The sequence below is a fragment of the Pyrus communis genome, chromosome 15 (genome assembly GCF_963583255.1).
Source record: "Pyrus communis chromosome 15, drPyrComm1.1, whole genome shotgun sequence".
Lineage (NCBI taxonomy): Eukaryota > Viridiplantae > Streptophyta > Magnoliopsida > Rosales > Rosaceae > Pyrus > Pyrus communis.
In genome coordinates, this window is record NC_084817.1 from 18,227,539 (window position 1) to 18,241,996 (window position 14,458).

The following is a 14,458-nucleotide window of genomic DNA, read 5'->3' on the forward strand; positions in this document are numbered from 1 at the left end:
CACATATCCATATGGTGAGGACTAAACTACTGTAGCATATTGCATTTTAGGTAGAGAGGTAGGCCTGCGGCTTGTCAAACCTTATGGCGCGTTTACGTAACGGTAATGAAAATATGAGAAATTGAATTGAGGAAGAATTGAATTGATGAGGAGTTGGAATGAGGAGAAGTCAGAATCGGATTCCTGTTGAAGCTGTTTACTTAAATGTTTTGAAATCTGAATAGAATTCTATAAAGCTGTTTACTAATTCAGCAGAACCGAAATATAAACTAGTATGATTACTAAAATGCCCTTGTCCCAAATCAAATATTTTATATACTTTAATAGGTTTATAAAGGATAGTCTTGGAAATAAAAAAAGTAAATGAGGGCACAAAAGGAACAAAAATGTCATTCCGATTACCCAAACAATCAGGAATTGGATTACCACCTATATCTAGGGAATCCAATTCCACCAATATAAGGAATTGAATTCCAAAATTTGTGTGGGCCCCCATTGCTTTTTTGATTCCTTCATATTTAGTAAATATTAGAGTACTCCGTAATCGGAATTCAATTCCACATTCTTATTTCGATTACAGATACGTAAACATGCCCTTAGTACTTTTTCATAGTCAATGATATATTTATTTTTGTCACTTAATAATACAATTTTGTAGTATTTATCTTTATTTGTAAATGAAAAATTTTAAATTAAATTTTTATTAAAAATAAATTAGAATTATATTATTATTAATTTATTGTGAAGATAGATAACACTGCTAGTTCCCAAAAAAAAAAGTGAGATGATTTTTATTTTATTTTTTTTTGTCAGTGCTTAAAAATTTTGGAAAGTACGAGGTGTGAACGCGTCATAAAATATTCAACAAGCTAGGCAACAAATTTATGCCAGACCAAGACTAACTGGGAGTCCACCGACAGGTGCCGGTTGGAAAAGGACAGGTGTCCGCCTCTAAGCACAGAACCTATACGTGGCAGACATCCATTGGCCCGGACCCCATTCATTGAATGACCCTACGTCACGAACAGAACGCGCGGCAGACTCGAGAGGGACGCAGAAAATTTAAAAAACAGCAAGTGGGGCTTACAGTGAGATAATTGGGATTAACGACGTGATTAACGAAGGTAATTAATCCCCCAGGGCCCTTATATAATAGAGGAGGAGATGCACCTGCAGAGAAAAAACAAAGTGAGGAGTGAAAAAAAAAAAAAAAAATTTAGCAGCAAAGCCGAGTGTTTGAGAGTTTTAAGAGCGATTAATCTTCTGGTTTAATTTCTGTGTTCTTCCCCCCCCCCCCTTCTCTGTAATCCCCGCTTCTCTGAATCCCTTTCTGTTAATCATCTGTCTTTCAAAGAGTTATGATTTTTGGGTTTGTTTTTTGGAAATAACATAAAATATAAAAAAAAAAAGAAAGCAAACTTAGAAGGAGTTTTCAGTCGAAAGCCAGGTGTTTTCAGAATCGAGATCCAGGTTTTATATAATTATTTTTTTCTCAGGTTTTAGCTAAATTATAATTTTTTTTTTTTTGGGGGTTTGGAAAAATCAGTTTAGAGGGTTAATTTTTGGTCCCTCAAGGTTGGTTTTTGTTTGATTTTCTGGGAGTAAAAGAGGTTGATTATTTAAAATCTCTTTCCCATTTTCTATTTTTAGGTTCTTAATTTTCTGTGAAAAACCCGCTTCCTGTTCTTTAATTTTGATAAGAAACAGGTGGATTTGTAGATTAATTAATTTGTCTCGTGGAATCTAAAAAGTTTTAATTTTGTGACTTGAGTGTGTGTTTTGAAGGCATGGCAGCTACAATGGATTTCTACAGTTGCAGATCAGCTCTTCACTCATCATCAGATCCCTTCAGAGGTGAGCTGATGGAAGCACTTGAGCCTTTTATGAAAAGTGTTTCTTCATTGCCGCCGCCGCCGTCTTCCCTTCCCACCACCACCGCTTCTCCTCCCTTTTCCTCCGCCTCTCTCCTCCCTTCTTTCCCCTCTACCTCCTACGACTTCCTCTCTTTCCCAAACCAGCCCACTTACTACCACGACGGTTGCTCCACCTCTTCTATGACCCAGGTGTTTTCAGATGGGTTCTTTGAGCAGCAACCGCCGTCAATCGGGCTGAACCACCTCACCCCCTCCCAGATCCACCAGATCCAAGCTCAGATCCAGTCTCAATCCCAACCCCAACAGCCCCAAATCTCTTGGGATAACTACCACCACCAAGTTTCCCAGACGTCATCTCGTACCCTCAGCTTCCTCAGCCCCAAGCCCATCCCGATGAAGCAGGTGGGCTCGGCTGGTTCGCCGCCGAAACCCACCAAGCTTTACAGGGGTGTGAGGCAACGCCACTGGGGAAAATGGGTCGCTGAGATCAGGCTCCCTAAGAACCGCACCAGGCTCTGGCTCGGAACTTTCGACACGGCGGAGGAAGCCGCTTTGGCTTACGACAAGGCGGCGTACAAGCTCAGAGGCGACTTCGCCAGGCTCAATTTCCCGCACCTCCGCCACAACGGATCCGTCGTCGGAGGCGAGTTCGGTGAGTACAAGCCTCTGCATTCCTCAGTCGACGCCAAGCTTCAAGCCATCTGCGAAGGCTTGGCCGAGACTCAGAAACAGGGCAAGTCAGGGAAGCCAGCCAAGAGGTCCTCCGCCGCCAGCCGACAGCCGGAGCCGGAGACTTTAGCGGTCAAGGTTGAAACCTCGTCGCCGGTGACGACTGATAGCGAAGGGTCTGCCGGGTCTTCGCCGCTGTCTGATCTGACTTTCTGCGACTCGACGGAGCCATGGGAGAACAGCGGCGCTTCCGAGAGCACTTCCGTGTTGGAGAAGTATCCGTCCGAGATTGATTGGGCTTCGATCCTCAGTTAATTAGTGTTTATCAATCATGTTAAATTGTAATCGAGTATGTTTTAGTCTGGTCATCAGTCTTAAGTAATTGAGTAAGTTGAGTAGGGTTTATAGTGGTTACTGCAATCAAGTTTTTGGCATTTGCAGAGCTGCATTTGAATTTTAGGGTTTTAGTTGGTTGCATTGGGTTTTATTATGTTTATATAATTATCTTGTAAAAAGTCTTCACCATGTTCGGCTGGTTTTTTCCTAGCTAAACCATGAATCATTCAACTTCCCTTATATATATCTATATGTATGAATTCTCTCATATGTATTTCAGTCTCTTGGTGTTTGTATTTCTTACATTGAAACTTGCTGTTTTAATCTTCTCACATCTTGCAATTATCCTGCCACATTTGTTCATTTAGTTATCAAATTGTATAAAAATACATTACGAATCGTTCTATCTATTTTTGATATAATGGTCAATATAATAGATTGGTATTTAGGCTAAAAGACCAGTTTTAATATAATTTTTTCAAAGGTAATCGTCATCAGTTGATTTGCAATATAAACAGGTCAAAATTTTGTGAGGAACACGAAGAGTTGGGACTTATTTTTTGGTAGCCAAGCAAAACACTTGCTACAAAAACACGAGACTCCCTGCATTCCGGTGTCATCGAGATAGTTTTGTGATGGATGTGTTTGGGGAGGAGCTTGGAGTTGTCGATTCTGTGTCGAAAAGAATTTGATTCGTACTGGATTTGTGGGCACAAAATGGGGAAGATAATTGAAGAACATGTGATGTTGAGTCAGTAGGGAGTCATGAGTTGGATGGAGGTGTCTCAACTTTAGATGGTGTGATGGGTTGCATTGCGGCTAAGAATCTGGAAAGGTTTTGTTTCTGGTTGCTCCGGTGACTAGCGAGTGAGTCACGGGCCTATCCTGAACTGTGACCAGTGAACGAATTCATTTTGCCTTGCTTCTCACTTGTGGTCCTTTCGATCCAACATCAATAGTTACTTCCAAGAGGCCTTTAAGGTAAGAAGACTTTCAGTTTGTTTTTTTCTTTTCAGAAATGAGTGTTAGTTGTGGACCCACACCACCTTGAACTTCAACGAACGAACGAGCTTTTTTATTTTCAAGTTGAACTTCATACATCATCCTTACAAAATATTAGCAAAATTGGAAATATTTGAGATATTTAATTGAGTGCAAGGAAAATGATAAACACTTTGCTGTACAAGAAGCAAAGAAATTTCATTGTGATAATTAATAAGCGAATGGTTTTGGATTAAACTGAATTTTTGCAGTGGATCCTACAACTATTCCCACCAAAAATAGGATTCCTTTTAGATATGAAGGGCCTGGTTACTTCCATATTTACTAGAAAGGAAAAACATTACTGGTCATAACGGTAATCGTCTAGTAATAAGGAAGTTTTTCAACCCTTTCAGTTCGGGGTGAAGGACGTGTTTGGAAGTTCTCAACCCTTTGGTTCGGTTCGGCTCACATAATTGGTGATTACGATGTAATATACATGTTGAATTTGATATCTAATTTATGTATGAAAAGAACAGTGGTAACATGAATTGGTGACCAGTTAGCACTATCTCATCAATTGAAGCTCTTCTCCCTATAGTGGTCCAATTTGAAGGAACATCAATAATTACTAACATATTCACTATAAAGGTGGCTGCTTAGGGGTAGGGACGATTTTCAGCCCTTTCGGTTTTCGATCAAAATTCTTTTGAATGTAATTAGGGTTAGTCAAGTTTTTGAGTTTGGCTCGTAGGGTAGAATATTATTGTGTAGTCAAATGTGAAAAAACAGCAATAACATGAATAGGTGATTAGTTAGTTCCAACTTCATCTTTGTAGCTTTCTTTTCTTGATAGTGATCGGATATGAAATAACATCAATAATTACTGTCATATTTACCATAAACGAAAAACATTATTGGTCATAAGTATCTCGTAGGTATCCGGGAAGATTTTCAGCCCTTTCGGTTTTCGATCAAACTTCTTTTGAATGTAATTAGGGTTAGTCAAGTTTTTGAGTTTGGCTCGTAGAGTAGAATATTATTGTGTAGTCAAATGTGAAAAAATAGCAATAACATGAATAGGTGATTAGTTAGTTCTAACTTCATCTTTGTAGCTTTCTTTTCTCGATAGTGGTTGAATATGAAATAACATCAATAATTATTGCCATATTTACTGTAAACGAAAAAAATTATTGGTCATAACGGTATCTCTTAGGGATAGGGAAGATTTTCAACTCCTTCGGTTTTCGATCAAAATTCTTTTGAATGTAATTAGGGTTAGTTAAGTTTTTAAGTTGGGCTTTTAGAGTAATATATTACTATGTAGTCAAATGTGAAAACAAAAAACAACAAGAATATGAATTGGTGGCTCGTTGTTCCTACTTCATCATTGTAGATTTCTTTTCTCGATATAGGTCAAAATGTGAAAGAACATCAATAATTACCATCATATTTACCATAAAGGAAAAATATTATTGGTCGTAGCAGTAACCGCCCAACGATTAAATAGTTTATTTTAGTCAAAAGTTTTTTGAATGTGATTAAGGTTAGTTAAGTTTTTAAGTTTGGCTCGTAAAATAGAATATTATTGTGAAGTAAATTATAACAGTCATCGTGAGGCTTAGGTCATTGATTAAAGACGTTGATTATTTTGTAAGTACAAATTTGTCAAAATTAAAAACGACGAATTCTTGCTAGTTCTGACTTCATCATTATAGATTTCTTTTCTCAATAGTGGTCAAATGAGAAAGATCAACAATAATTATTGCCCTATTCACGATAGTGGGCATTATTGGTCATAACAGTAACAATCCAACGATAGTAAGTTTTTCAATCGTTCTACTTTCGGGTAAAGAAAACAAAGGGTATCTCTCTTTGTAGAGAAATTTTACCGAAACCAGTTTGTGTAAAATGAGTCTCATCTGTAATTAAACCCTAGCAAAGCCAAATCTATCCTAGTTCGCCCATGAACACAAATATTTGCATGTAGGTTAGTAATTCTAGCAACAAATAAAGAGAGAAGCTTTGATCCTTCATTTTCTTTCATTGACAAGTACGATTAACAATTCACAATGATGGTGGTCAGAGAGAGGCTGTAATGCCTTTGTGAATCTTTTCGATTTCGAAATGGTGGATTGCTACGACGAAAAACCAACTGGTCCATTTTTTTTGAAAAAGAAATAAAATCCACAACAATCATGCTTGATGCCTCCATAATTTAAAAACACGGCTGCTTCTTAAAACCTTAGGCAGAAAACACACTTTGTTCTTATTCTTTGGGTGTCCCTATATCCATCTTTATTCTTATTCTTCCTTCCAGTCCTTCCAATCCTGCATTTTGTACAGCCTTAGAAGGTCAAAAATGCACAGAAAAAGTGTAAAAAGGATGCAAAGAAAAAGTCGGTGGGGGCATTTGGAACCAAACGGGGCCGTCTATAAAAGTAAGAGGTGATAGCTATTAATCGACAAAACTAATACACTTGACACGCTTTTTAATACAATAAATTATAAGGTACAGATACAACGTCATGGTATGAGGACATGTATTAATTCTCCCCACATGTCCTCGCGTTAGTGGCATGAGTGTTGCCGTGACAGTGTATCTGTATCATACAAGTTCCTCTTATCTAATACACATGCAATAATATGGTTCACCTCTATTAAAGAGTGTTAACAAGTACGTCAGTTTCATGTGTTCATAAAATTTTACTCACAAAAAAAATGACTATTCTTTTTTCTTCCTACACATACCCTGTGTATGTTTTGATATTAAATTTTATAAATCAAATGAAAATAACATACACAATTAAAAATGTGCGTAAAGATGAAAAAGTTGTCATTTCTATTGAAAACAAGATGATATTTGTGTGATTTACATATGATTCGAAAGCAATAGCATCTTTGAATAGAAAAAGGGGGAAAGGTGTGTGAAATGGGGCAGTGGAAACAGTGCAAGGGTTGTTCTGGGTGATGGGAATGGTTTTGGCATTTTGCTGTGAAAGGTTAAAAGGTGATTAGATCTAATTGCCTCTGCGGATGAGCTGTGTGCAAGAATCTCAACAATTAAATTGCAAAATGCTCCAATTTTTTATGGACATTGGTTGTGCTGCCGACGCGGTTTCTGTCCTTGTCTTATGTTTTGGAATTATTCGTATTTTTTGTATTTTGAATTGTTTAGTTGATAGATCTTGATTATTGTCCGAAACATTCTAAAAAAGTTTGCAAACACGCCATGTGGAATTCAAAACACCTTATCTAAACCTAAGAAGTTTGTAATACATTTGAGATTCTGTGTTTGATTTCATGTCCCTTAGTATAGCTCGTATGAGAAAACACGAAACAAATCAAACATAAACAAATGAATGTCGGAGATTTAAGAATGTAGTATCACGGTTCCCAATGTCCGACTCAAAATGCCATTTACAAACACAAATGATTGTGAGAGGCTTATATTGACTCGAGACAGTCCACATTGATCGGAACATTTTGAGTTTGATTCTTATAAATTTGAAATATATAACTCATGCGACGGACCGAAAAAATTTGAGTTGAATACAGGTGAATTTAATTGTTGAGCGTAATACATGGATCTCATTGAGTTTAGTTGCTATTATATACATTGGTTTTAGTTTTAAGCGGATGCAAATCCTATCCATGTTTTTGAGGAATGCACAACCCGCAAAAATTTGTGTTCACTAATTTTATCCGTCAATCAAACACTAGAACCAAAGCAAAGAGCAAGACAAGTAACCACTAACCAAGACCCCAAACAAAAGAGTAGGACAACGAGTTCGAAATCGTCGAATGTCGGAAGAAGGAAAAGAAGACGAGAGATTAATTTGGGAGGGAGCAAAGTGCCTGGATCTCCATTGAGAATCGAATATCCCGGAGGAAATGAAGAAGCCCTTCTTTCGGCTTTCAAACAGAGATTCACATCACGATTTAGCGATTACAAAACTGTTTTAACATTGTGGGCATTTTGGCATGTCTAAATTAAGGAATGTCAACCTAGTTCTTTTAAGTCTCCGATTAAACGATGATGCCTCTGCCCAAGCAGTGATGAGAGTGCACTACAAGCTTCCTCTTTCCCAGATCGATTCTGTCGCACAAAGTCGTTGACAGGCGGACCAAACAAATGGAGCAGCACCATATGCTAATAGAACCACTCAACTAAACTTGCCAATTTCCATCTTCTTCTTGATTGCCTTCTGGCCATGGTATATAAATGAATCTAGTATCCCCGAAACTGTAAAAACACCTGAAAAACAGAAATGAAATGATAAAAAGAGTACATGCATCACAACTTATTAAAATAACGATAGCCAAAGAAATCCAGCATATGCTGCAACAGGTTCAGTTCAAGATGACTGATGACTAATGACGAATGCTAAAACGGTGGATAAATAATCAACAGATAAATGACAATGCAACTTCAAAATCCACAAAAGACATTAGAAGTAAAGAAAAACTAAAAAGATGGAAACTGTGTCAATAGAAACAATCAAAGAGGGGAGATGAAAATTGGTAATTAGTCATTACCTCCGACTATGGCACAAACATTTGTCAGGAAGTGCAGGAATGAAATATGCTCCTCCGTGAAAGTTACCTGCAACATGCAAGTTCAGCCGCATAAGAATATAGGTTCAACTTCAACAGAAGGGAGTGCAAAAGATTTGAATTATCGTTAAAATTAGTTCTTGAACTAGCTTGTGGAATAGAATGAAAACAAAATACACCTTTATAGGAGAAAGATCATAGAAGAAAAACACTCCAGGAAGGAACTGAAGGTTGCCCATTTCTGTACCCCTATAATGTTCAGTCACAGAGAACTGCAAATTCCAATTATTAGAACATAAGACGTTGTATTCAACTGGGAAAAGACAAAGCTTAGAAATTGCATCATTTTTAATCTTTGCTTAATTCGAGTTTACTGCACCTGATTTGACTGTATAGTGTGCCCACTCACGTCTGTATACACAGTAGGCACAACCTGCAAAATAAAAACGATCGTTAAATTCCTTGGCGGAAAAATAGATTGATCCAACAAAGGTGGCCAACGATAAAAGGCAACTATTTCAGATGGAAGACTAATAGTAGCTGTAAATAAGTTCACTAAGAACTTGTTTTTCCTCTTTGGAATGTATATGCAGACGTGCAATAAATATGTTTAAAGAGTATAACACCATATACAGGTACACAAAAGAGCAAGGTAATCAGGATTGATTGGGGAATCGAGATAAGATCTATGATATGCGACAAAAGGTTATTAATATTAGTAATCCATACAGAATTAAGTTCATATGCGACTCAACTCAAAGGTGAAAACACACGGTTTTGGGCCAAAGGAATGAAATAAGCAGATAGCCAGCTAGGTGAACCAGAGTCATCATTCAACACCAAATATGCGCAAGTTCTGAAATAACTCAACTTTTTAATTATTAATTTTTTTTTTTTTTTCCAATAGCTGTATGCAAGACATTATATAGCTGGATCATGCTATATATTGCCATGCAACAATGAAGGGGAAAAAGAACTAATTCTCTTTTATCTACAAAAATACAGCACATCCATAGTCCAGAAATTCTTACATGTAAATCTAAAGAAAAAAAGCGGTGGCATCTAAACAGTAGATTTCTTCTGCTCTTGCCGTTTAAACCTTTTTCCTGCTAACTCTAATACACGTTCTTTTTGTGTGTGCACGCATGTGCATGTACATGCTCATAAATGTAGCTATGTATAAGCATACACATATGTATGAAAGATTATTGAACATGGTGAAAGGATGTAGATAAACTGCAGACATTATAATAACATAGAAAATAATGCAAAAGATATAAGAGCCATTCTGCAGGAAACAGACCTTGATAAAGTATTGATACATCCCACTTGGGTTGTCTTGAGTCCAGTGCACACTGAAGGTTGAAAAACCAATTTATAAGCATATATAATATCAAAATATAGGATGTAATAAACAGAAAAACCTTAAAAGTATTTAAATGTTTGGAAATAATAAGGTTGACTAGAATATATAATGAAGAGAGGAAACATACCCATCAAGAGGATTTACAACACCAGGGAAATAGTCTCCAAAAGACAATCTGTTGATCGTGTGACTTATCTGTATCATGTAATATATATTAATTACACAACTTCTCCAAAGATGCAGGACAAAGTTTTAGGAAGTATATTTCTAGGAACTTCGATAATTTGATCTCATTCGTCTCCTTATATTTTCGTTATCCACATATACAAAGAAAACTAGAAACATCAGGGATCAGACCTTTTTTCTCATGTTTATTTGGGGAAAATTGGTGCCACTATTTTTTTTTTTTTTTTCATACATTAATTTTCCAATATGTCTTATTAGGAAAAAAAAAAAAAAAACTAGTGATCAGGCCTTACATTGAAACTATCCTTTTGAAATGCCAACAGATCATGTACATGAACATTTGATTGTTGAAAGCTTTTCCCAGGTGCAAAATGGAAGTTCCCAGCTACCTTGTTGACTTCCAAAAATCCATATATATTGCACCCTTCCCCTTCTTCATCTTTAATTCTTTGCAGAAAGCCTTCTCTTTTGCACTGTTGTGAAACACATAACATAAGAAAGACTGGAAATGTTAAAAGAACAGAATTATAACAGGTGACAGAAAAAGGTGAGGGGTAAAATAATGATAGTAAGGGACTCGAGAGACATGTAAAAGGTAGAATATGACAGAGAAAAGTTTTGGACAAATGGTTTCAGATGATAACATGAATGAAACTAGACATCCAAAATAGTCATTTCTAAATGTGACTTGCCCAGGGAAATTTTTTAAACAAAGGTGATCATTTTAATGCACAAGATTAAATGTAGAGTAAAATTTCTCATTTAAGACTGCTCTTTTGGATTCAAGATCTCGAGCTCGCTGACCTGGTCAATCAAATCGGGATTTGATATTGCCCAACCTTTCTTTCGGTAAGCTTCACGGACATCTTCACATGAATTACAACAATCCTCGTCAGCCTGCAAAAATACAGAAACAAACAAACAAAGGGAATTAGAAAAATAAGAAATACATAACTAAGGAAACTTCTTTCGCTCAAAATATCTGTGTAGAATGATTCTCAATTGTGATGGACCAAATTTCAGCGATCATCACAATGCTTCTAAAAAATTCCAGCAGAAAATCAAAATGAAAATATTGTCTGCACGCATGCAGAAACCCATAGGAGAAATGAAACGAAGCAGAAAATCAAAATGAAAACATTGTCTGCATGCATGCAGAAACCCATAGGAGAAATGAAACGCAAAGGAGAAACTAAAGCAGTGGATGGAGGACCAGTGACAAACATAGCTACTGAACATAACACCCAAAGTATAAGTCATAGTGACAGTGAACTATATATAATCATGATCAAGCTTAAGTGATAGTGAACTATATATAGAGAGGACAGTGAAATAGAAGCGCATTGCAAAGGTTTATTTTGTATATCCTATTACAGTCTATTAAGGCAGTGAATTGGCATGTCTGTCTATATTGTTATATAAACTCTCTATTGTTTGACATATAGGAGAATGAAAACCCAATATACTTCCGACGTTTTAAACACTTCAATACTAGATTAAGAAACAAGGATAGCATGATAATTAAACACTACCCAACTTCCAATCAATTTCCAGTTTTTACTCTCAGAAACCTCACCCTTATCATCCGTGACCCAATTTCCCCCCTTCCCACACGTAACTTCCATTGTAATGCACACACATGTGGGTAAGAGTCTTTCTAGTTCATAGTTAGTAAATTTAGATTTACAGAATCAGAACACATCCAATCCAATTGGATCTCCAAATAGCTTCATTTTATTTACAACACCGCAGCTGGATATCATAATCAGCATCTTTACACACATCTACAGGGTAGACTGATGACACTTATCTAGTTCAGCATTCCCAACATTATAACAGAAACAACTTCCCACATTATATTTAACACAAATCTAGCACAACAATCCAGACAAACAAACATACCGCTTCTGCACCATAACATGAACCACAGTACGTCTCATTGTGCTCAAGCCTGCCACCATGTCTCTGTAAGGGCTTATCAATCTGTGTCAAGGTGTGTCAAGGAGAAACAGGTATGAGCAGACTGAAGGACAGACGAGTAAAAACAAATAGATATTATGTACCTTAATGCAATTTGTTACGAAATTGAAATTGCAGAACCAAAGGAAATAATTATTCTGATTCTCTTTTCTCCATACACCAGGTAATTACAGAATACTTTAACTTGTTAATCTATCAAATGCAAACGTTCTGATTCTTTTTTGTCCATACAACATTGTAATACTTACCTTGGGTGCACCAATAACATCTGGCCTTGATTCTATCACATTTCCATGGGAGTCTAATCTTTTTTTGATAATGTCATGTTTCTGCAAGTACACAAGAACAAGAAATTGCATACAAGTCAGAATGCATCGAGCGGTGATGTGTGGCTGCATAGAGGGAGAGTTCAGAGCAAAAGTTATATCTCATCACCGATCAATTGGGATACATACTACATCGAGGTGCTGCTCGCCACTGATGTCCATGGCATCGAGACTTAGTATAGAACAAGGCAAGGCAGCAAAAGTCACATCAAACTGCAATTGTGAACGTCAAAAAGCACATACATCCATTAGTTTAGCAAAAAAGTTGGAGTTTACCACAACATTTTCAAACCATTGTCAAAAAGTTCTTCGTCCGAACGGAACAAAGCAATGCCCTTGATATCAGGTTATCGAATAGGAGCTACTTGACACTTGTTAGAGAGGAAAAACAAAAACATTACATTGATTCGTAAGGTTTCGCCTCTAGAAGTATCTACCACAAGCTTTGATTCCGTTACCGCATGGAGATATAACCCTGCACTCGCACAATTAAACAAAATACACAACAGTATAAAAAATGCAAAACACAATTTCGACACAAGCAATAATTTTTGTTAATCCCTTGACGATCAATCAGGATTGACAAAACGTTGACTTGGACGACTTGGAATTCAGAAATTCAAACAATTTAATTCGTCCTATTCCTAAACTCCCTATTAAACAAAAAAGAAACACAATTTAGAGAACAAACCCTAGAAATTAACAGATCTTCATTCCCCAAATGAACATCTAATCATGGAGATCTTCACGGAGAGAGAGAACAACCATACACATACATGCACAAATTCATATCTACATATATCAATATATATATAAAAAAATAATAAGGAAACGTACGCAGCTCGGAGAGGAAGAGCAGGAGCATGACGATGGAGGAAGCGAGAGTGATAACGCCGCCTGAGAGTGTACGACTGTAGAAATCTTCATTGATTTTTGGGTAAGCATCCAAATTCCGAAGCTTGCTCATCATATTCTCCATTTTTTTTTTTGCTGCCTTTGATTTTCTTCGCTCAGTAATCTCTAAGATTTGATCTGATAATATCTCATCTAAATGCCTCTGACATAAAAAATTAAATTACAAAATCTGCAGATTATTTATTGAAATTCAAACCAAAACACCCCGTTCTTCCAAATCGAAAGCAAAATCCAGACAGAAACGCAGATTTTTTATTGGAAGAAAAAAAAGGGGGGCGATTTTATGAACGGGGCGTCTAAGGTGATTTCTTTTGGTTTCAGGAACTTCTTGTTTTTGCTTTTTAATATTTTTTTTTCATTATTTATTTATTTATTTGTTCGTTTTTGTTGTTTATTCTTCTTTTTTAAGAAAATATTTAGTGGGAGCTGTTTGTTTGGGTAAGCCACTTGCCGGGAAACGAGAGCCGCCTTTTTTTGTATTGTGATTTGTAAGGATTCTTCACGGGAGGAGAATGAAATCATAATTCTCTAGATTTACGTTGGATGTAAAAAGATCTCTATCAGCGAAATAAAGGGTTGTTTTTTTGTTTTTTGTTTTATTACGGTTTCGTCTGTTTTTTCATGTTCCAAACTCATCCGTTTGATCATCTATCTATATTTATATAGTTACTCATCAATTTTATTCATGCCGTTGGGTTCTATTAAAATTTTGTTAATGTGCTAACACGGTATATTTGTAGGGTCCACCAAACCGATCGCATAAGACCATATGAATTAAATAAAATAATATTTTTGAAAGCCAAAAAGATAAAATTAAAAATAATAAACAAGCCTAAATTGACATCAAGACTGAAAATTTACTCATTGATAAGGGAGGAAAATATCGTGGATAGTGACTAAAATTTAATCCCTAGGGCAAAAACTAGATTAGGAACTTATCACTGTAGAATTTATATAATATTCAAATGTGTTGCGGGCATGATTTTTAAACCTGCCTTTTCTTTTTGTACCTCCATGCCGGAGGATGATTATTTACCAACCACCAGGCTAATGCGCAATCATGCAATACAAGGGGAAAAAAAAAAACACCAATCAGTGCTTCACAAAAACGCAAATACAAGACCATTTGGCACAAAATATTGGCATTTACCACTGTACCACTGAAACATTTGGGGAGGGGGCATTCCGACTGGGGGCTCATGGCGGTCGCACTTTGTCGTCTACCCCCTGGACCGCCCTTGCCCTTGCCCCTGCCGCTTCGCATGACC

The 14,458-nt window shown here is 36.6% G+C and overlaps 1 protein-coding gene and 1 pseudogene across 1 annotated transcript; one reads left to right on the plus strand and one right to left on the minus strand.

Moving 5' to 3' along the window:
* The first annotated feature begins 1,216 nt into the window (after positions 1–1,216).
* LOC137717490 (ethylene-responsive transcription factor RAP2-4-like) lies at positions 1,217–3,063 on the plus strand (annotated as a pseudogene).
* A 4,635-nt stretch (positions 3,064–7,698) lies between these two features.
* On the minus strand, positions 7,699–13,665 carry LOC137718311 (uncharacterized). The gene is made up of 13 exons (XM_068457834.1): positions 13,113–13,665; positions 12,677–12,750; positions 12,405–12,488; positions 12,198–12,278; positions 11,872–11,952; positions 10,774–10,866; positions 10,263–10,442; positions 9,911–9,978; positions 9,721–9,772; positions 8,797–8,850; positions 8,597–8,689; positions 8,400–8,466; positions 7,699–8,118 (listed from the first exon to the last, which is right to left on the minus strand). The coding sequence occupies exons 1-13, from the start codon at positions 13,252–13,254 to the stop codon at positions 8,027–8,029; spliced, it is 1,161 nt and encodes a 386-aa protein (XP_068313935.1). The 5' UTR covers positions 13,255–13,665; the 3' UTR covers positions 7,699–8,026.
* Between the last annotated feature and the right edge of the window lie 793 nt (positions 13,666–14,458).

Coding starts and splice junctions, on each gene's coding strand:
- LOC137718311 (XM_068457834.1), bottom strand. CDS start 13,254: ATGGAGAATATGATGAGCAAGCTTCGGAATTTGGATGCTTACCCAAAA. Junction 12,489..12,676: donor GCGAAACCTTACGAATCAAT/GTAATGTTTTTG, acceptor TCACAATTGCAG/TTTGATGTGACTTTTGCTGC. Junction 8,119..8,399: donor TGTTTGTGCCATAGTCGGAG/GTAATGACTAAT, acceptor TCTGTTTTTCAG/GTGTTTTTACAGTTTCGGGG.